Source organism: Salvia splendens, chromosome 18 (genome assembly GCF_004379255.2).
Source record: "Salvia splendens isolate huo1 chromosome 18, SspV2, whole genome shotgun sequence".
NCBI lineage: Eukaryota > Viridiplantae > Streptophyta > Magnoliopsida > Lamiales > Lamiaceae > Salvia > Salvia splendens.
Genome location: NC_056049.1, coordinates 16,496,042 through 16,516,898, shown reverse-complemented (window position 1 = coordinate 16,516,898; position 20,857 = coordinate 16,496,042). Strand labels below are relative to the sequence as shown.

General features: G+C 44.0%; 1 protein-coding gene across 1 annotated transcript; it reads left to right on the top strand.

Annotated features, from left to right (window-relative positions):
• Positions 1-169: 169 nt before the first annotated feature.
• Positions 170-1,262, top strand: LOC121776435. The gene is made up of 3 exons (XM_042173610.1): positions 170-310; positions 407-525; positions 628-1,262. The coding sequence occupies exons 1-3, from the start codon at positions 190-192 to the stop codon at positions 1,147-1,149; spliced, it is 762 nt and encodes a 253-aa protein (XP_042029544.1). The 5' UTR covers positions 170-189; the 3' UTR covers positions 1,150-1,262.
• The last annotated feature ends 19,595 nt before the right edge of the window (positions 1,263-20,857 follow it).

Sequence of the window (20,857 nt, the reverse complement as noted above, 5' to 3'; positions counted from 1 at the left end):
GATTGCTGATGGGGATGAAACACCTGCAGCTCCAGAAATCAAGGCAGCAATGGACACAGCAAAGCAGACTATAAGGGATTCATTGGGGCTGCCCTTTTCCTAAACCCAGCCAAGTTTTTTGCAATAAAAGAGAAAAGCGTAAGAGATGCTGCAAGACTAAGGGCGATGTTCAATGATGTGTTGTGGAAGATGGTGCCTAATGACGATGAGCAATGCATTATAAGCAAACAAGCAGATGACTATGAGAAGTCTCAAGGTGAAGCCTTCTCGAGGCCATTAGCAATAAAGGATAGAGCTAGAAAAAATCCAGGTAAACTTTTATGTTGTTTGCTGTTTGGTCATCTAAATGCCTTCTCCAAGCTATATAGAAGTAAAACTTTTTTGCTGTTTTGTTTCTGTTTTGCAGTTAACTGGTGGGGAGCATATGGTGGCCTTGTATACGAGTTGATGAGTTTAGCAAAAAAAATAGTTAGCCTTTGCTGTTCGGCATCAGGATGTGAGCGTAATTGGAGCACCTTCTCTCAAGTAAGTTCATTCCAATCCAAAATAGACATTGGCAGCAAGCCAGCAACCTGATATAAAATTGACATGTTTATGTTTCTGTTTCTTCGACCATGACCATGATAGATACATACCAAGAGAAGGAATAGGTTGGAGCACAAGAGGCTCAACAGTTTAGTGTTTGTTAGCTACAACAGAAAAATGGCCAACAGATTTGCTAAGCTGCGTGAGCTCGGTTCGAAAGGCAAGAAATACAATCCATTGCACCTTGACGAGTTTCAGTGGGAAAACGAGTGGGTTGATGCCGGCTGTGAACCAGTTCATCAAGATGCCGCTTCTGATACTGGTAATTATCTAACTTGGCAAAACGTGGATGAAGCTACTGGTGCAACTCAAGGTCTAGGAGGTCGTAATCTGCCTAGGGCTGCTGCAATGAAAAGGAAGAGTGGATCTAAACATGCTGCTGCTGCTGCTGCAAGTAAAAGGACTAAGCAACCTAGGACAGCTGCAATTCCAGTTGAAGATGAAGTGTCAAGTGAAGAGGATGATGAAATGGGAGATGAGAGTGGATCTGATTACGAAGATGATGAAGAGGGTGGTGGAGGTTCAGCTGCAGGGGCTTTCCAAGTGGATGATGCTGTGCTTTGAGTTTGCTTAATTGCTTGTTAGTTGTTATCATGCAAATCGTTGAACATGACTAAATCATTGAACAATATGATGCTGTGTTTTTTCCTGTTGTAATTTGAAGTATATATTGCATATTTTACATGTGAAAAAGGGCAAGTCGCCCGATATATCGATATATATCGGTCTTGAGGGACCTGGACGACTTGTCTGGTGAGTCGCCCGACTTACTATCGATATATCGACTAAGTCGACCGATATATCGACTGAGTCGATATATCGGTCCTATGGCGACGCAGTTCGATTCACCGACTTAAAAACATTGCACCCTTAACCCTATTTCTTTATGTAAATTGTGTGTTTGACTCTACTCTCACACTTAGTCCCGTGTCTGGACTAAGTGTGAGAAGTTTATGGAAGTTGTTCTCTGTTTTGCCTATATCTGTTTTATTTTTTGTGTGGTTATTAGCATGGTTTGATTGCTGGCACTGCCTCACACTTAGCCAATGTCTGGTCTAAGTGTAAGAAGTTCCCTTGATTGTTGTTATGCCATCGCCTGTGCCTAACCCTTCTTTCCACTGCATCCAGTCCCTCGAGGACGAGTTCATATGCAGTGGGGAGGGGGGACAGGTTAGTTACAATAAAATCATACATGCTAAAATTTTTTCTAAAAATAACAAATTCCAGGTAGTAATAAATAGGCAATATGCATGAAATTGGATAAATGGAAGACTTGATTACTTTTTGGGAGAATTAGAAAAAGGATTCAGTATGCTCACATGTAAAACTTGATTGCAATAACTTGATCAATTTGAATGACGCAAGTCTGATGGAAACGCTCAATTTCTAAACCAACTGTGAAACCTCTCTATATGTGAGTTATAAGCCAAAAGTAGAACACTTTCTACTATTTTTACAAAAGAAAAAAATTACGAGAGGCTGACTTTTAATATTGAGATGAAAATTGCACAAGTAGTAATGACTAAAGAAATTAGGACTTAACCATTTGAGCCGTGTTCTTTTTTCGTTCCACAAACCCGCCTCATTAGTCAAGGCACCCCCTAGTAGCCAATTCGAGCCCATACACTCTTTCCCTTTCTTTGAAGCCTTAAAACCAAATTCAAAGTTTCATATCACATGAGGAAAGATGGTCAAAGAAATGAAGTTTGTCAAGGGAAACAAAAGGAGGATAGCAATAAGAATGGTCGGAATAAAGGGTAGCCGGGTTGATCAAGTTAGACAATCAGGTTGATCATATGAAAAGAATTAAAAAAAAGGAGAAATGGTAGGAAATAGTTGTAACGTGACCCAGGAAATCAAAAGGAAAAATAATAATAAGCCGAAGGTTATAAGGCTAAAGGTCGAAATCTGACCTAGAGGGAGCACCAAGAAATAAATATCCCAATTCTAATCTAGCGAGTTTAGTCAAATCTTTGGCCTTTCGACTCATGTGATTTTTCTTTAAAAATTTTATATTTAAACTTAGAACCTCTAGGACCCTAACCTAACACGTTACTACCCTTGAGCCATGTTACAACCCAAAACAAAGACCTTAAGGAACTATCTTGTATAGTCCGATTCAAAGTATTAAATTTGTGACAACACCGAGTGAACAATCCTAACATCTCTGGTGAGAAAGGAGTGACTGAGTGAATCCAACAGTGGTTTTTAAATTGAGCAATCTTGACAAGCTGACACCTTGATCAAGCAAAGGCGAAAGAGAATGAACACAAGCTACTGACAAATGGATTGACCTCGACCTCGGGTATGATTGTTGGAAAATTATTCGGTATAATGCATACATGTGAATACGTGTTTTTATCATAAAGTTTTGTTTCTCTTTTCGTTTTCCTTTACTAGTGAAATAAGTAAACCATGCCTGAAATCTGCCTTATCTTTTTCTTTTATTTTTCTTTATATTTGAGGACAAGTATGTTTTAAGTGTGAGCAGTTTGATAAGGCTCATTTCATGCATCGGTTTAAGGGTGAAATACATGCTACTTGATCGATTTATCGCGCACAACAAGTGTTAAATGTGCAGAAATACCACTTAACCAAGGCAGCACGGCCGAACTGATCAAGCAAGTACAAAAGGCGATAAAAGGCCAAGAATCAGGGGAGTTGATCAATGGGGAGCGATCTAGCAGTTAGGTGGGGACCGCTGGTTTCTAGAAGAAGAACACGTGAGGAAATGAGCTGGATATAGGGCACCATTCTGTTATCAAGGACGACGTTCTAGAATGAGACACGTGCTAGAATATGAGACGCAAGGACGGAGCTGAGTCACGAACCTGTTACCAAAAAGCGTCATCATTCTAGACGAACAACACGTAGTAATCAATGAGTCGCTCACTCTCAGAATGAGCGAATATTCCCTGTCAAGATCGTTATCCAACTGGAGGCCGAATCGAGCTTATAAATAGAGGGTGTGCCACCACAATAAGGCATCCAAGACTTTACTTTCCGTCTAGTTTAGCTTAGCTTAGTTATTTAGCGTAGTTCACCTCTCTAGCTAAGTTTAGTTCAGCTCTCTAGCTTAGTTTAGTTCAGTTCTCTAGCTTAGTTTAAAGGGCGACCGAAAGGGAGCGCTGCAGAATACTCATTTCTGTTAGCGTTATCTTAAGTTTCCCGCTGAGATTTTTCTCAGTTTTTACCGCTTTCTTAGATTCCAAAGTGTTAGCTTAGTTTAAATTTCACGTTGTACTCAGCTTTTAGTTTAATCAAAGTTATTTTTGCTTTTAATCCGCGCATTTACTTTTCTGTTATTACTTGCCATTCACTTGATCCAGTAGTTAAATTTTCATTGATCAAGCTAGCTAGTTTAATTCTGTCTAGATTAAAACCAGTAGTTAAAAACTCCCAAGTTAAAGCGTGGCAGCAACCAACCCCCCTGTTCACTACTCACACACTCGACACACCAACTTCTTTGTGGGATCGACCCCGAACTTGCCGCTTTACTGTTAAAGTTGTGCAAAATTGGGAGTTATAAATTACTTTGGCAAGGTGGAAAGGGCGAGAGCTAGGTTGCATTGATTAAGTGGCAACGATATTTGCTAACTGATCCAATCGGTTCGGTTATCATTCCATATAACTTGATCCGCATTCTATTCGTGTTTTCGACCTCTTTCCAAGTCCTTTCAACGCACCTAGACATGCTACACGATGAGATATACCATGGACCGTCAGGGTCCATCGGGGACCTTTTGTCTCCCGTTATGCATCGGGGTCTAGTGGGACCTTTTGTCTCCCGTTATGCGTCGGGTTTAGCGGGAACATGACTTGGACCAGGACCCGTCGGGGATAGCGTGGAGTTTGGGGTGGTCTAAAAAAAACAAGCGGGGCTTGAACCACGCTCAACGACCAGCTCCAAAGAACAGTCCAAAGACCACCCAAAGACCAATTTCTAAGGCACAAGGCACACGGCACCCGACACTTGACGCGCGGTGCTCGGCTCGCGGGCTGGCAGGCGGCGGCGGCGCGCACGTGTGGGCTCTGTCACCCGTCTTATTCCACGATAATTATTACACATAATAATTCATCTTATTAAATACTTCATCAAAGAAGTTTATCTTCCCCGATGTGGGATAATTAACACTTAGTTAACTAATCCCTTAATTTTTCCCATAGCTCATTTCTAGCTTTATTGTGACCACCTTTAATATATTATTTCTCACTCACCGGGAATCGGATTTGAGAAAATTAATATACTACGGTCATCTAGTCAGAACGTAGATCGACGCTATTGTATTTAATTTCACAAAATTAAATGTCTTGTAATATTTATTATTAGTCAAAGTCATTTGACCAAGCACGATTCCAACAATCCCCCACATGAGTGGAAATTGCCAAATGCACATGTATGCAGACACAAGCTCAACCCTCAAGAGGTATGTAAGCATAAGGATAAGTAGTTTTTGGCTTTGAACCATCCATAGTCAACACCATCGGATACACAGGCGGACTAGTAGTGCGATGCTTTGAACTATTCCTCCACGACGTGCACCGAGACAATGATGTTACCACTTAAACACCTCAACCTCATCCGTTCTCACGTTTTGTGTCCATTTCTGGCCTTGGACACCACTTTGGATTCATAAGTGTATTGTTTGAAGCAACCACACTTCACACTTACAATGGTGATTCCTCGTTAAGTATCTTTCCATACTCGGTCTCTTTGAGAACTTCATCTCAACGAGATCCTTTAGGGATCATTAAAAGTCATAGACTTAACTTCACCACTAGGCAAGTTTTTCCAACACTCTATTTCTCTCTAGGGAATAGATGTAGATGAGTGTTCACACGAAGGCTCATAGCTTAATTTTCCCATTGAACCAAGTTCTTGGGATCTCCAGTCATCATAGTTGGGTTACCACTATGACAATTCTTTAGTTTGTGGATTTCAAACCCATTCCCTCTAGCAATTTATTCATTTGATCATGATTTAACCATTTGGTTAGCGGTTCCGCTAGATTATCCAATGACTTCACGTAGTCAATTGTAATCACCCCAGTTGTGATCAAATGTCTCACGGTATTATGTCGTCGATGAATGCGTCGAGACTTACCATTGTTCAAGCCATTGTTTTCCCTCCCAATAGCGGCTTGGCTATCACAGTGAATTAATACTGGAGGCACGGGCATTGATCAACATGGAATATCTTCAAGGAAGTTTTTAAGCCATTCGACTTCTTCCGCAGTTTTATCTAAAGCTATGAATTCAAATTCCATGGTGGATCGGGCTATACATGTCTGTTTCATGGATTTCCACGAGACAGCACCACCCCCAATAGTAAAGACATATCCACTTGTTGAAAGTGAGTCTTTGTTATCAGATATCCAGTTTGCATCGCAGTACCCTTCAAGTATCGGGGGGTATCTCGAAAAGTGTAGCGCATGATTTTGAGTATGCTTGAGATACCTCAAAACTCTTACAAGAGCTTTCCAATGCTCTTTGCTTGAATTGCTCGTATAACGACTCAACTTGTTCACGGCGCAAGCAATATCAGGTCGATTGCAATTAGTAAGATACATAATGCATCCAATGACCCGTGCATAATCCTATTGTGCAATGGGCTCACCCCTGTTCTTGCTCAAGTGAACATTGAGCTCTATAAGCGTTTTAGCCGGGATGCCAATGATAAGTCGTATTCTAGGCCTTGGTTACTGGTCAGTATAATGTGCATAATTGGTATATATTATGCAAAACAGTTGCTAACGTGTGCAGGGAAGTGTTCTAGCCAGTAGGCAAAGCTTCGGATACTTCAGGCGAAAAGGGCGTCAGGATGTTGTTATCCTGACCAGTATGCATACCAAAAAGGCTCGAGATGGAGAAGAAGGATAGCTGGGAAGATCAGCCGCAAGCAAGGGGGCAAAAGAGTCATTTCATGTTCGAAGTCTACCCTAAAAATCAAGGGAGGCCTCCCTATATAAGGAAGCCACTTGAAGAGAAAATGAGAAATCAATTAGTTAGTTAGCTCCTACGCTTAGTCAACAATTTCTCTTCGGTAGATCCCTCCTTCAGCATTATCCTTCGTAATTCTCGTTCCTCGCCACAGCCATGGTCACTTGAAGATCATCAGTTCGCCGGAGTTCCATTCTCTCGTTCCAGTCAGCACGATCGTAGTTAGCAGTTCCATCGCCCGGAGTGGCAAAAACAATCTTTATTTGCTTTCTAGTTAATCTTGTTTGTTTTCTCTACGTTGGATCTTTCGCATTTCCAATATTTTGCTATTTTGAAGTCTTGGTTGTGATCCAAACGTTTTCTAAATGCTATGAAGTTGTTTTCCAGGATCGGTTCATGTTTGTTTTCGCTTCTTTCTGCCTAGATAGCTTAGATCTAGCTGTTACGGTAATTTCCAGTGTGGAATCGCATGTTTTAACTTCTGTAGTTAATCTCTCTGAGTTTGCAAGTCAAGATAGCTGTTAGATTTTAGATCTGAATTAGTTAAGTGTGAAAACCCAGTTTACGTGATTTCTGCCACCCTGCATGTTGACCAGTAAGCATAATTGCAGTTTCAGTGTTCGATCTTTTGATTCGAAGTTTTAATTGTAGATCTGAGCTGTGAAGTTTGTTAATCTGTGTTTCTCATTCATGAAATCTGAGATTGTTGATCTGAGTTTATTCATGTTGAAGAAGATAACATCTACATCCAAGTTTGGGACCACTTTTACTTTTTTAGTTACTTTTGCTTTTGTCCTTTACTTTTTCTACCTTTTTCAGCTGGTACCCTACAGATCTGTCAGTCTAGTCACCTAACTACCTCTTTTGCTCTGATATTCTGTTTAACCTTTTATAGTAAACTAGTACTTTCCATATACTTCCATAAAACCATGTTCCCCACTTTCCACGTACACAGCCGCCTGTCCAATACCTTTCCCACCTTCTAGTCAGTAGAGTACCACCTTAAATTCCAGTCTAGATAAGTCTCAACCCAAAGCGTGGTAGCTAACCAAACCTTTCCAGAATATCACCACAATTCCCAAAACGCATTCATCTCTGTGGGATTCGACCCCTACCTTCACTATACTACCCAATAGAAGAGGGTTGAGGAATTATTGATACCAGGTTCAAGTTTAGCAGGGACTTCCATACTGATCAGTAGGATACACCCTTTGCTTGAAACGACACTTGCACAAACCTGTTCTTTCAAATGGCGCCGTTGCCGGGAATGGATGGCGTTTTTAGTAGCTATTGTGCGTGATACTTTGGCGTATATATTGTGGATAACTTTTTCTCTTTCTTTTTATTTCAGTTTGTGAGAAGCAGCTCGACTCCTGACCAGTGGAGGCCGAAGATACTTCATCGAGGATCTATACTCGTAACCACTCCATCCGGCTTGTCGACGGCTTTGTCTGACTTAGGTTTGAGTAGTGACGAGGAGCAATACACCATAGAAGGACCAATACCGGAAGAGATACCAAGGATTAAGGGAAACCGGAGAAGGATGGCCGCTCAAGGAGAAGAAGATCCTGAGATCGGGACGCTGAACGCACATACCGAGGGAGAACCACCTCAAGCCATAGTTGTGACCCCAGGGCAAACTGCCTGTGATGTGAAGCCTCATGTGATCGCAATTATGCCTACATACTGCGGGAAGAGTTACGAAGGGCCTTACGAGTTCCTTCATGAGTTTTGTAAGATTTGTAGGGCGCAGAGGAGGCCAGCAGGGGCGACCGAGGATGATTACAGATTGAAGGCTTTGCCGTTCGTTTTGAAAGGTGAGGCAAACACCTGGTTCATGCGCCTGCCCCCCGACTCCATTGAGAGTTGGGCCGATTTCAAGTCAGTATTCCTAGGCAAGTTTTTCCCGTCATCCAAGACAAGCGCGCTGAAGAGGAAAATAACTAGTGTGAAGCAAGGGTACGATGAACCCTTGAGCGATTATTGGGCGAGGTATATGGGCCTTTTAGATGCATGTCCCAATCATCGTATGGCGGACATTGAGATACATCATACCTTCTATGAGGGGATGAACATAACAACCAAGGACCTGGCCAATTCGTCGTCGGGAGGAAGCTTCACGCAGCTACGGGTCAGCGAAGCAAAGAGGGTCCTAAGGAAGCTACTGAGTGTGAAGAATGAGTATGACCATTCAAGGGATGGATACAACCGAGAAAGGGTTGCAAGTGCCTCGTCTACTGACCATGAGCAGAAGCTTGAACAGAAGATGGATTTGAAGATGGATGAGCTGAAGAAGTCACTCCTGAGCGCAATCGAGAAGAATACACCGCCGACTTCCCCAGCTGGGAACTACAAGGGTGCAGAACAGGGAAACCAAGGACCGAGCTATGATCAGCCAAACGACTTGGTCAATATGGAACAAGTCAATGCTGCCGGGTACTACAATTCTAGTGGGCACTGGATCCAAGGGAGACAACGGGACGCACCATGGAGGGATCACCTAAATTTTCGATGGGGAGATGGGAACCAAAATCAAAACCAAGGTCAAGGTCAGAACCAATATAACCCCCACCCGAACCAAAACCCCAACCGTGGACCAGCAAACCCGGACCACCAGTTCAACTGGTCAGGAAGGAACCAACAATCCCAAAACTAACACCCACAAAACCAGAACCAAAACCCTGTTTATGTACCACCCCACCAGAGAAACTTCCAAAATTACCAAAATCAGCCGAATTAAGCACCCCAACACCATCAGAACCAAAATCAGTTCCAAAACCAAAATCAGAATCAATATCACCATGACCAGTACAACCCTCCTGGCCAGTATAACCAATACCCACCTAACCAGAACCAACAAAACTTCCAAAACCTCCAGCCCAACCAAAGTTCCCAGTATAACCAGCACCAAGGCCCAAATCAGTCACAATACCCTAACAGGTCAAGGAGGTCCATGGAGGACATGATGGGAGAATTGCTCGCATTGCAGCAAGGTATCAAGGGCGAGTTGCAATCCCACAACGAAGTAGTGCAGGGGATGCAAAATGCCCAGAAGGAACATAAAGCGAACATGGATATGATGAATAGGCAGTTGACCTAACTGGCCAGTTCGATGGGTGAAATAAGAGGAAATGCAGGGAAACTCCCGTCTACAGTCCAAATACCCGAAAGGCGAATGTGAGTAAGGTTACATTGAGGTCAGGAACTACTTATGATGGACCTCGACCGAAACAACCAAGTGGAGAGCCGAGTGGAATGAAGATAGGGGCGACACAATCTCAGTGGAAGAGCTTAAGAGATCCATGCCTCGGATGCAGGACCTATTTTTCTTGGGGGAGACGCCATGTGGAGGAGGTGAACCCGAGAACGTATTGGTCAGGAAGGAACCCCATCAAGAGGTAGAATCCAGAACGGAGGCTCAGACCCAGAATTTGCCCAAGGAAGATTCCAAGAAGGTTGCTGAGGGACCGGTAGAGGAGAAAAAGGGAGAGAAACCATTCCCTTTCCGCTTTGTTACAAAAAGAAAGAAGGAGAACCCGGTGGACTACTTGTCGATTTTTGGGAAATTGGATGTCACCATACCATTCCTCCAAGCCGTGAAGCTACCCCCACTTGGGAAATTCATTAAGGAATTCATAGCCGGGAAAGCCCAGGAGGATGGGAAGATCATGGTAGAAAGGATCGCGTCTGCAATTGTGCAGGAGAAGCTACCGCCCAAGAGGGCCGATCCAGGTATGTTCACTTTGCCTATAACTATAGGAGATGTGAAAGTCGAGCATGCAATGTGTGATCTTGGAGCTTCTATTAATGTCATGCCTTTGTCAATCTATAACTGATTGAAGGGAGTTAGATTGTCGAGTACTAGGGTGTTGATCCAACTGGCTGATAGGTCATGCATATGTCCTGAGGGTGTTTTAGAGAATGTGATGGTTAGAGTGCATGATTTTACCTACCCTGCTGACTTTTATGTGATCAAAATGAGTGAGTCCGAGGCTAGGGAATCTAGTGGCATATTGTTAGGAAGGCCATTTTTGAGGACGGCCAAGATAATAGTACACATGGCTGAGGGAACAATTTGCATTGATTTTCATGGGGAGAAGTTTACTTGTGATATCAATGAGGCCATGAAAAAGCCTATTGATTCTGAAAATGTATGCTATGTTGATGTGATTGACCTCTTAGTCCAAGATTTTCTTGAGACCGAACTATTGCAGGAGAAACTCCAAGCTTTAGATGTGTATGAGCAAGCTGACGTAGAAGCCGCTGCATGGTGTGATCTGATCAGTAGCCAAGGGTTGACCGATAAAGAGATAGAGGGAGCAATTAAGGACTTTTGCCAGAAATCGGAATTTATTGGAACCGCAGGGGCCAAGCTACCAGTCAGTATAGAGGAATCTTCAGAAGGAGAGGCTGAGAAAAACCCTCTACCCGAAGACACACTTCCACCCCAAGTTGAGCTGAATAAATTGTCATCGAATTTGAAGTATGCCTTCCTCGGAGATGAGAACTCATATCCGATGATCATCAGCAACAGCCTCACAAAGGAACAGGAGGCATGGCTACTGACTGTGTTGAGCAAGAACAAGAAAGCGATTGGATGGAGTCTTACAGATTTGGTGGGGATAAGCCCCGACGTCTGCATGCACCATATTAGGCTGGAGGAAGGAGCAAAGGCACATCCAGATGCTCAAAGGAAGGTAAACCCTAACATGCGAGAAGAAATATTGAAGGAAATCTTGAAATTGTTGTCGCTAGGGATTATCTATTCAGTGCCAGACAATGAGTGGGTCAGCCCGATCCACATGGTTCCAAAGAAGTCGAGAATCCAAGTCGTTCAAAATGAGAGGAATGAGCTGATCCCAACGAGGCTAGTCACGGGTTGGCGAATGTGCATCGATTACCGAAAGCTGAACAATGCAACGAGGAAGGACTATTTCCCTTTGCCTTTCATCGACCAAATGTTGGAGAGATTGGCTGGGAAGAAGTACTTTAGCTTTCTAGATGGGTACAGCGGATACATCCAAATTTACGTGGATCCTGAAGACCAGGATAAGACCACTTTCACTTGCCCATTCGGAACCTATGCATACAGGCGCATGCCTTTCGGCCTATGTAACGCTCCAGGTACGTTTCAAAGATGTATGATGAGCATATTCTCCGATCTAATTGAGGACTGTATAGAGATATTTATGGATGACTTTACGGTCTACGGAGATTCTTTCGACTCATGCCTTCATCACTTAGACATAGTTCTAGAAAGGTGTCAAACAAAAAGTCTGGTTTTGAATTTTGAGAAGTGTCATTTTATGGTCACTGAGGGGATTGTTCTAGAACACGTGGTTTCAGAGAGAGGAATCCAGGTGGATCGAGCCAAGGTGGATGTTATATCCAAATTACCGTTCCCTACTGATCAGAAGGGGATAAGGGGTTTTTAGGGCACGCCGGGTTTTATCGAAGGTTCATCAAGGATTTTTCCAAGATCGCCCAACCCCTTACCCGACTTCTTCAGAATGAAGTGGAGTTCGTCTTTGATGAGCAATGCAAGGCCGCTTTCAACCTTCTCAAGGAAAAGCTGATATCCGCACCTATCATACGGGCTCCTGACTGGGACTACCCTTTCGAAGTGATGTGCGACGCCAGCGACTATGCAGTGGGAGCCGTACTGGGTCGGAAGATCGATGGGAAGAGGTACGTAATTTTTTATGCATCTAAGACACTGAATCAAGCCCAGCAGAATTACGATACCACTGAAAAAGAGATGCTGGCAGTGGTGTATTCTTTCAAAAAGTTCCGGCCATATTTGTTGGGATCCAAGGTCATCGTTTATACTGACCATGCAGCGATTAAGTATCTGATTGGCAAGAAGGAATCCAAACCCCGCTTGATCCGATGGGTCCTCTTGTTACAAGAATTTGATTGGGCAGTGGAAGATAAAAGAGGAGTCGAGAACAAGGTGGCGGACCATTTAAGTAGAGTAGTGCAAGATGGAAACAGTGAAGAGGTCCATGACAAGTTTCCAGAAGAGCATTTATGTGAGGTAATTTTTGAGGCCAGGAAGATTGACTGGGAAGAAGTGATGAAGCTTACTGGCCAGTACGATACATGAAAAGGAAAAGAAAAGGTAGGGCAAGAACCATGGTATGCAGACCTAGCCAACTACCTAGTGACTGGAGAGCTTCCAGAAGTACCGAGTATTACCAAGGCCCAAAGAATGAAGATCAAGAGTGAAGCAAAATACTACTTTTGGGATGACCCATATCTGTGGAGAGTGGGATCCGATCAAGTGATAAGGAGGTGCGTTCCTGACTGGGAGCAAAGGGACGTTCTGATCCATTGCCACTCGTTAGCATGTGGAGGACATTTCGGATCCAAGAAGACGGCAAGGAAAATTCTTGATAGCGGCTTTTATTGGCCAACCCTCAACAAGGATGCGTACGAGTTCTGCAAAAGTTGTGAGCGCTGTCAACTGACCGGTGGGATATCTGCAAAAGATGAGATGCCCCAAGTTCCGGTAATTGTCTGTGAGTTATTCGACATATGGGGAATGGACTTCATGAGTCCTTTTCCTTCGTCCTATGGCAATTTGTATATCCTAGTTGCAGTGGATTATGTCTCCAAGTGGGTAGAAGCCAAGACCACAAGCACGTGTGAAGCAAGGGAGGTGGCCAAGTTCCTCAAAAGTAACATTTTCAGTCGATTCAGAGTTCCGAGGGCGATCATATCGGATCAAGGTACACACTTCTGTAATCGCACAATTGAAGCCTTAATGAAAAAATACGGTATGCACCACAGACTATCAAGCCCCTACCATCCACAAGCAAACGGTCAAGCAGAGATTTCTAACCACGAGATAAAGAAGATTTTGGAGAAGACTGTCAATCCTTCTAGGAAGGACTGGAGTGTAAGGTTAGAAGATGCTTTATGGGCATATCGGACAGCCTACAAGACCCCCATAGGGATGTCTCCGTACCGGATTGTTTTTGGAAAGATGTGCCACTTACCGGTGGGAATTGAACACCGGGCATACTGGGCAGTACAACAAGTGAATATGGATGCTACAGCCTGTGAATAGGAAAGGAAGCTGCAGTTGCAGGAGCTTGAGGAACTTAGATTGGAGTCGTTTGACTCAGCCATGTGGTACAAGAAGCGAACCAAACTATGACACGACAGGAATCTGAGGACCAAGGATCTCCATGTTGGGCAGAAAGTACTACTCTTCCAGTCGAGAATGAAGCTCATGCCTGGGAAACTCAAATCGAAATAGACAGGGCCTTATGTCATCACCTCACTTCGTTCCAATGGAGCAGTAGAAATTTCAGGGAGTCTTCCTAACTCTGAACCTTTTATTGTGAATGGGCATATGCTAAAAGTATTTAGGGACAACAGTGATGTGGCTGTGGTGGATAAGATTTCACTGCGACCACAGACTCAAGGTTCATACTGACCGGTAGGATAGGGATTGGAATTCCACTGGGCTAGCTCTTTTCAGCGTAACTTGCATATGCTGGCTAAGTAGAATTCCAATTTTCCTAAGGAGATGTAAATATTGTGAATATATGGTAGTTAATTTGAACCTTTGCATGCTAGTTAGTTTTAAGAAAAACCAAAAATATTTTTCGGACCTCAAATATTAATTGGGAGTACGTACTGACCATCAGAATACCATTTTGGTGAAACTCTTATTTTATTTAAGTGTCCTTTTTACTTTATTTCTAATCTAGGGAAATATAGGGGGAAATCATTAAGGGACGAATTTGAATTTGTGGACTTTCTGCAGCTTTTGCAGGGTAGGCAGCGGCTGGAAGGGGCGCGTGAGTAGAGAGAGTGGACACGCCGACCAATCAGGAGTCGGTATTCTCAATCGCCTCTCCCTCGAAACGACGTGATTTGGAACCGCCTATAACCGGTTGCAAACCCACAACTGCCCTATTCCAACCCATAACCAGCCGTCTCCCCAATTTTTCACTTCACAATTTCACTCTGCAAATTTTTCTCTCTGCAAAATTTCCACCGTCACTCCACAAACACCAACCCCCACTTTATACCCAGAATTTCACGGATCTAAGCCATGGGAAGGAAGGCATTCGCAACAAAAATCAAACCCACTTCAACCCGCAGGGAAGAAAAACCTGAATCACCACCACCGCGGGAAGAACGGCCGCCGAGCCCACAACCGCAACCGCAACCATCGGAGCCGGCTCCTCAAGCGCCAACAATGGTCTCATTGGAAGCAATGGCGGCGTTTCTTCGACAGCAGGACCCCAATAGGGATTGGTCGGCGGCGCTGGCCGGTTTGGGTCAAACCGGGGGACAAGAGAGAGTAATCGGAGAAAATCCTTCGGAACCGATTGTGCCATCTACAGCAACACTCCCCACCTCCATTGCGACATCCTCCGGAATTCCACCAGAAAGAGAAGCTCCAACGACTACCCCACCAACTAAGTCCTCGGAACCCTCAGAAACTCCACAACACAGTGATTCAATGGAAATTGACCCCATTTCAGCTCATTACGATTCCGACTCGAAAGAACGTGAAGCGAGGAAAGGTCAGGAACAAGGGAGCCTACAGGGAGCAGTTGAGTCAGAGAAAACGCTGACGGCGGGAGTCGTTCCCCGAAAAGTAGCGAGGGAGGAGATAGATCTGAACGAATCAGCCAAGAAGCAGGGCGTAATGACCGATGAGGAATTTCAGGCTATTTTAGATGATGTCAATCGGATGGAAGATGACACTGTCGTGGTGGCTGAGGGGCTAGACCTCGTATCACGAGCAGTAGGAGAGAGTGAAGAAGCCGAAGAAGGAAACCGCTCGGAAAGCCAAGCTAGGGAAGAAGAGATTATGCCGGAATCACCCCAGCCAGAAGCAGAGAGGGGTGATACATCTATTGAAGCACAGGAAACGAAAGTAAAAGAAACAGAAGCAAGACCTTCTAGTACCCAACCCAGTGGCACATCCGGTGACAAAACCGAAGGCTGTCAAGAGGAAGTTGGTGTTGAAGGGCGAACCTAAGGCTAGACAGCCAAAGCCGCAAAGGGTAACTCAACAATGCTTAGGGAAGTGGGCAGCTAGTAAGGCGAAGCCGAACACAGAGGCAGATCCCGTGGAGATCTTGAGTGAAGAAGAGAGGACCACTCCCACAAAACCTGGGGAGGTCTTTACCTGTTACTGACCTAGAGGATACTGCAATGAAAACCGAAGCGGTCTCTCCAACACTGAGTGGCCAAGGTGAAGAGGCTGACGGGATGGCTGAGGGTCTGGACCTCGCATCCAGGTCAGAGGCCACAAGGAGACCAGTCCTACTACCCAGGATCAATTTTCAACACAAGCTGAGAAGGAACCTGAAGAAAAGAAAGAAGATGATGATGGAGAAGGAGCTAGATACCGTGAAGAGAGAAAACGGAAGGGAAAGGCCTATATGAAGAAGAAGCCCAGCAACAAGAAGCCACGTACAGTGAACACTAGCATAGTCATTACTGAGTCAGTTCAGCGAGCCCAGGAATACCGGAGGGAACAGAGTGATAGCGAATACGTTGTCAGTGAAGAGTCAGAATCGGACAGCGATATTTCCTTAGAGAATGAGGAGTACAGTGAGCAACAGCTTCCGCACGATCATCGGGAGCTAGTACATCCCCCGGTAGAGAGACTGAGGTACCGGCGCTGGACAGTGGACCTTACTGATGATCTGGTGGAGGAGATGAAGCTTTTCGACTCGAAGGAGCTACAAAAAGTTTTTGATAGAAGGGATGAAGGGAGTAAGCAAGTGAAGAGCGGAAAGGTACTTCATATTCCTTCTTTGGATGAGTTGGGTGCCCGCGAGCAGTTTCTCTCTTATTTGCACGCGTTAGGATTCGAATGGTTGTTGGAGAATGGAGATCCGAGTGTCCCGGTTAGATTAGCAAAGGAGTTTTTCACGACCTTTAGGTTTAAGGTCACCACTGATCTAGATGAGGAATGTATCAGTTTTAGGCTGTTTGGCGGAGAGATACGGATGAATCTGATTGAGTGGACCGTGCGTCTGGGAATGTGCATTTTGGAGGAGGCCATAGGGCCTGAGTTGAGAAGTAGGGAGCGGGGAATTCCCCGCAGACATGTGGAATTTGAGCCCCAGGCGACATGGGAGGAGTTAACTCACCCAACCTCTGGAGAATTTGCATCCACTCTCTCTCGCTCAATCCATTTCAATAACCCAATCCTACGCCTAGTCCAGCTTCACTTGGACTTCAATTTGTTGGGGCAGTCGAACTCCGCTGTTAGGACATCGATGACGGAGTTATACCTTCTCTGGTGCACCAAGCACGGAAGGAAGTTACATCTGGGTTTTTAGATCGCCTACCAATGCCATCTAATTTCCACCCACCCAGCGAGAAATCTCACTCTCTGCCATATCTTGGTAGTGTTTGTCAGAAACAACATCATCATCACGGAGGCCGAAGACTTATCCGACCAGATCATGGTGGATCCTCCTGGTCTCTTTGATACACCTTTGTTCGTCCAAACGAACACCGTTTACATGAGGCAGGGCGTACCACGTTTCTACGCAATGGGAGAAGAAGCTATACCGACTGGGAGATTTGCAGCACATCCGGGAACACAAGATCAGGAGCAAAGACAGGAAAGGCTAGAGAAGGCAGTGGAAGAGTTGGCGGAAGAGAATCGAAGAGCAAGAGCGGAGTTAATTCATTTGGCAACTGTGATGGAAGGAATCTTGAAAGAGTTGGGAACCGGGAAGTTAGTCCGTGAATCTGGACCGAGTGGCCATGGCCGAACTAATGAACCACGAGTATCAGAGGAGGTATTAACCAAGACGAAAGAAGCAGAGCAGAAAGAAGAGGTGGAACAAGAGGAAGGAGACGCCGAAGAGTCGGCAGAATCTGGGAACAAGCAGTCTGAGAATGAGGAGGAGCAACCGGAAGAACCACCTGCACCACAACCTGCCCCGCGAAGGAGCAGGAGGAACAAGTGACCACCACCCCACCTGATCAGTTAGTTTTCTTTTTATTTTCAGTTTTTTAGTTTTTCGTATTTTAATTATGTTTTGTTTTTTTAGGTAGTATAATCTGTGTAGTACGTGCGCAAACCCCTTTCATAACACTTAGCCTACGCAATAGTCTAAGTGCGAGAAATAAAGGGTTTGCTATTTTTGGCGCACGTGTTTGTGTTTTTTCTGTTTTCCTTTCTTGTATGCAGGTCAACTCACACTTAGCCTATTTATAGTCTAAGTGTGAGGAGTTTGTTGTATATACATGTTTCGTTTTGTTGGTTTCTGTTTAGATTTTTAAACTCTCTCACTTAGCTTATTATATAGTCTAAGTGTGAGAAGATTTTAGTTTAAGTATGTTTTGTTGAGTTTTGGTGTTTCTGTGCGTCAACCATACTGGCCATTACCTTTTTCCACTTCACAGCCCCATCTGAGGACAGACATTGTGAAGTGGAAGGGGGAATGCACTGGCCAGTATGACATTTGTACATATATGTTATATGTGTTTAAGTGTTTGCGTAGTGTCTAGGTCTAGTTTTTATTTGATTGGGCTTAAAACTCAACTGTCTTGAGCTGACGGTGAGGGGAATTGAGGGAGATAAGACATGCTGGAAAATGGAAACCACCCCCCTTAGTATCTCCTAGTCAGTATGGATGATGCGAGTATGAGAGAAAAGCCCACACTTAGAGCCAAAACACAAAAGCCCTCTTTAAATGTGAGTTAAAAGCCTAAAGTGGAACCACTTTCCACTAATTCAGAAAAGAAAAGAAAAGAGTGGCTGCCACAAGGTGCCTAGGGTGAAGTGACTGCGTGTAGCAACACTGAAGGCAGTAGGAAACCCCCCCCCCAAAATAAACACCCTTAGAACCCACTTTCTAGCCATACACATACCCAGATATAACCCCTAGCCCCTGGAATTGTGTGTGCAAGGCATAAGGCAAGAAGGCAACTGGCCAGATAGTGTACAAGAAAGCAGAATCCAACTGGGCAAGAGTGATTGAAGGCCCAATGAAGAAAATCGACCAGGGAGTCATCCCAGGTCCCAAAAAAAGAAGGAATAAGGGTGGCGAAGCCACAGAGAAAAAAAAAGAGAAGAATATGAAGAAAAATAGTCAGAAAAACTTGACCACAAAAAAGAAAGAGAAGGAATAAGGGTGGCGAAGCCACAAGAAGCTACTGACCAGTTGGAGATCAAAGCCAGAAGCGCCAGCCAAGAGAGGCAACAACCAAGAGCCCAAATGCACACAGTTCCCCCACATCAAATAAAATAGAAGTTTTTGAACCTTAGAGCCTTAGGAACATCCACCCAAAACACTATAAACCAATAGCCCCGATTCAAGCCTTTAAGCCCTTCAGTAGCTACACCTGAAATCTAAATCCGAAGCAATTGTGGTCGAGCAATATGAGAGAATGCAGTCCTAACATTCCCGGTGAAGGTATGAGTGACTGAGTGAACCTAGTGTTTGGCTGAGAGTTTGGGCGATCTTGATGAGCGGATATACTGACTGGGAGAGAAAAGGGGGGCGGCGGAAGTTCAAGGCTGTCTGGCCAGATTGCACCTGATCCTGAGGGGAGGGATGATTGAAAATATAGCCCAATTACTGTGTTAATGTGTCTAAATGTTTTAGTTTTCTTTTATTTGTTTGTCTTTGTTATGTGTTTTTCTTTGAGTCATAGTTAGAGTCTAGGGTAGGATAGAGTCGGTCAGGGGAGTAACCAGGCTAGAATTCGACTTACTTCTTTTTGTTTGTTCTTCACGCTTGAGGACAAGCATGTGGTAAGTGTGAGCAGTTTGATAAGTCGTATTCTATGCCTTGGTTACTGGTCAGTATAATGTGCATAATTGGTATATATTCTGCAAAACAGTTGCTAACGTGTGCAGGGAAGTGTTCTAGCCAGTAGGCAAAGCTTCGGATACTTCAGGCGAAAAGGGCGTCAGGATGTTGTTATCCTGACCAGTATGCATGCCAAAAAAGCTCGAGATGGAGAAGAAGGATAGCTGGGAAGATCATCCGCAAGCAAGGGGGCAAAAGAGTCATTTCATGTTCGAAGTCTACCCTAAAAATCAAGGGAGGCCTCCCTATAAAAGGAAGCCACTTGGAGAGAAAATGAGAAATCAATTAGTTAGTTAACTCCTACGCATAGTTAGCAATTTCTCTTCGGTAGATCCCTCCTTCAGCATTATCCTTCGTAATTCTCGTTCCTCGCCACAGCCATGGTCACTTGAAGATCATCAGTTCGCCGGAGTTCCATTCTCTCGTTCCAGTCAGCACGATCGTAGTTAGCAGTTCCATCACCCGGAGTGGCAAAAATAATCTTTATTTGCTTTCTAGTTAATCTTGTTTGTTTTCTCTACGTTGGATCTTTCGCATTTCCAGTATTTTGCTATTTTGAAGTCTTGGTTGTGATCCAAACGTTTTCTAAATGCTATGAAGTTGTTTTCCAGCATCAGTTCATGTTTGTTTTCGCTTCTTTCTGCCTAGATAGCTTAGATCTAGCTGTTACGGTAATTTCCAGTGTGGAATCGCATGTTTTAACTTCTGTAGTTAATCTCTCTGAGTTTGCAAGTCTAGATAGCTGTTAGATTTTAGATCTGAATTAGTTAAGTGTGAAAACCCAGTTTACGTGATTTCTGCCACCCTGCATGTTGACCAGTAAGCATAATTACAGTTTCAGTGTTCGATCTTTTGATTCGAAGTTTTAATTGTAGATCTGAGCTGTGAAGTTTGTTAATCTGTGTTTCTCGTTCATGAAATCTGAGATTGTTGATCTGAGTTTATTCATGTTGAAGAAGATAACATCCACATCCAAGTTTGAGACCACTTTTACTTTTTTAGTTACTTTTGCTTTTGTCCTTTACTTTTTCTACCTTTTTAGCTGGTACCCTACAGATCTGTCAGTCTAGTCACCTAACTACCTCTTTTCCTCTGATATTATGTTTAACCTTTTATAGTAAACTAGTACTTTCCATATACTTCCTGAAAACCATGTTCCCCACTTTCCACGTACACAGCCGCCTGTCCAACACCTTTCCCACCTCCTAGTCAGTAGAGTACCACCTTAAATTCCAGTCTAGATAAGTCTCAACCCAAAGCGTGGTAGCTAATCAAACCTTTACAGAATATCACCACAATTCCCAAAACGCATTCATCTCTGTGGGATTCGACCCCTACCTTCACTATACTACCCAGTAGAAGAGGGTTGAAGAATTATTGATACCAGGTTCAGGTTTAGCAGGGACTTCTATACTGATCAGTAGGATACACCCTTTGCTTGAAACGACACCTGCACAAACCTGCTCTTTCAGCCATCATAGGCGTTGAATCTCTTTAATACTTTCTCAACATAATGAGAT

Bases quoted from the DNA above. Each gene is read 5' to 3' on its own strand.
- LOC121776435 (XM_042173610.1), top strand. From the start codon at position 190: ATGGTGCCTAATGACGATGAGCAATGCATTATAAGCAAACAAGCAGAT. The intron at 311-406 runs GTAAACTTTTAT...TCTGTTTTGCAG, and splicing joins TAGAGCTAGAAAAAATCCAG to TTAACTGGTGGGGAGCATAT. The intron at 526-627 runs GTAAGTTCATTC...TGACCATGATAG, and splicing joins ATTGGAGCACCTTCTCTCAA to ATACATACCAAGAGAAGGAA.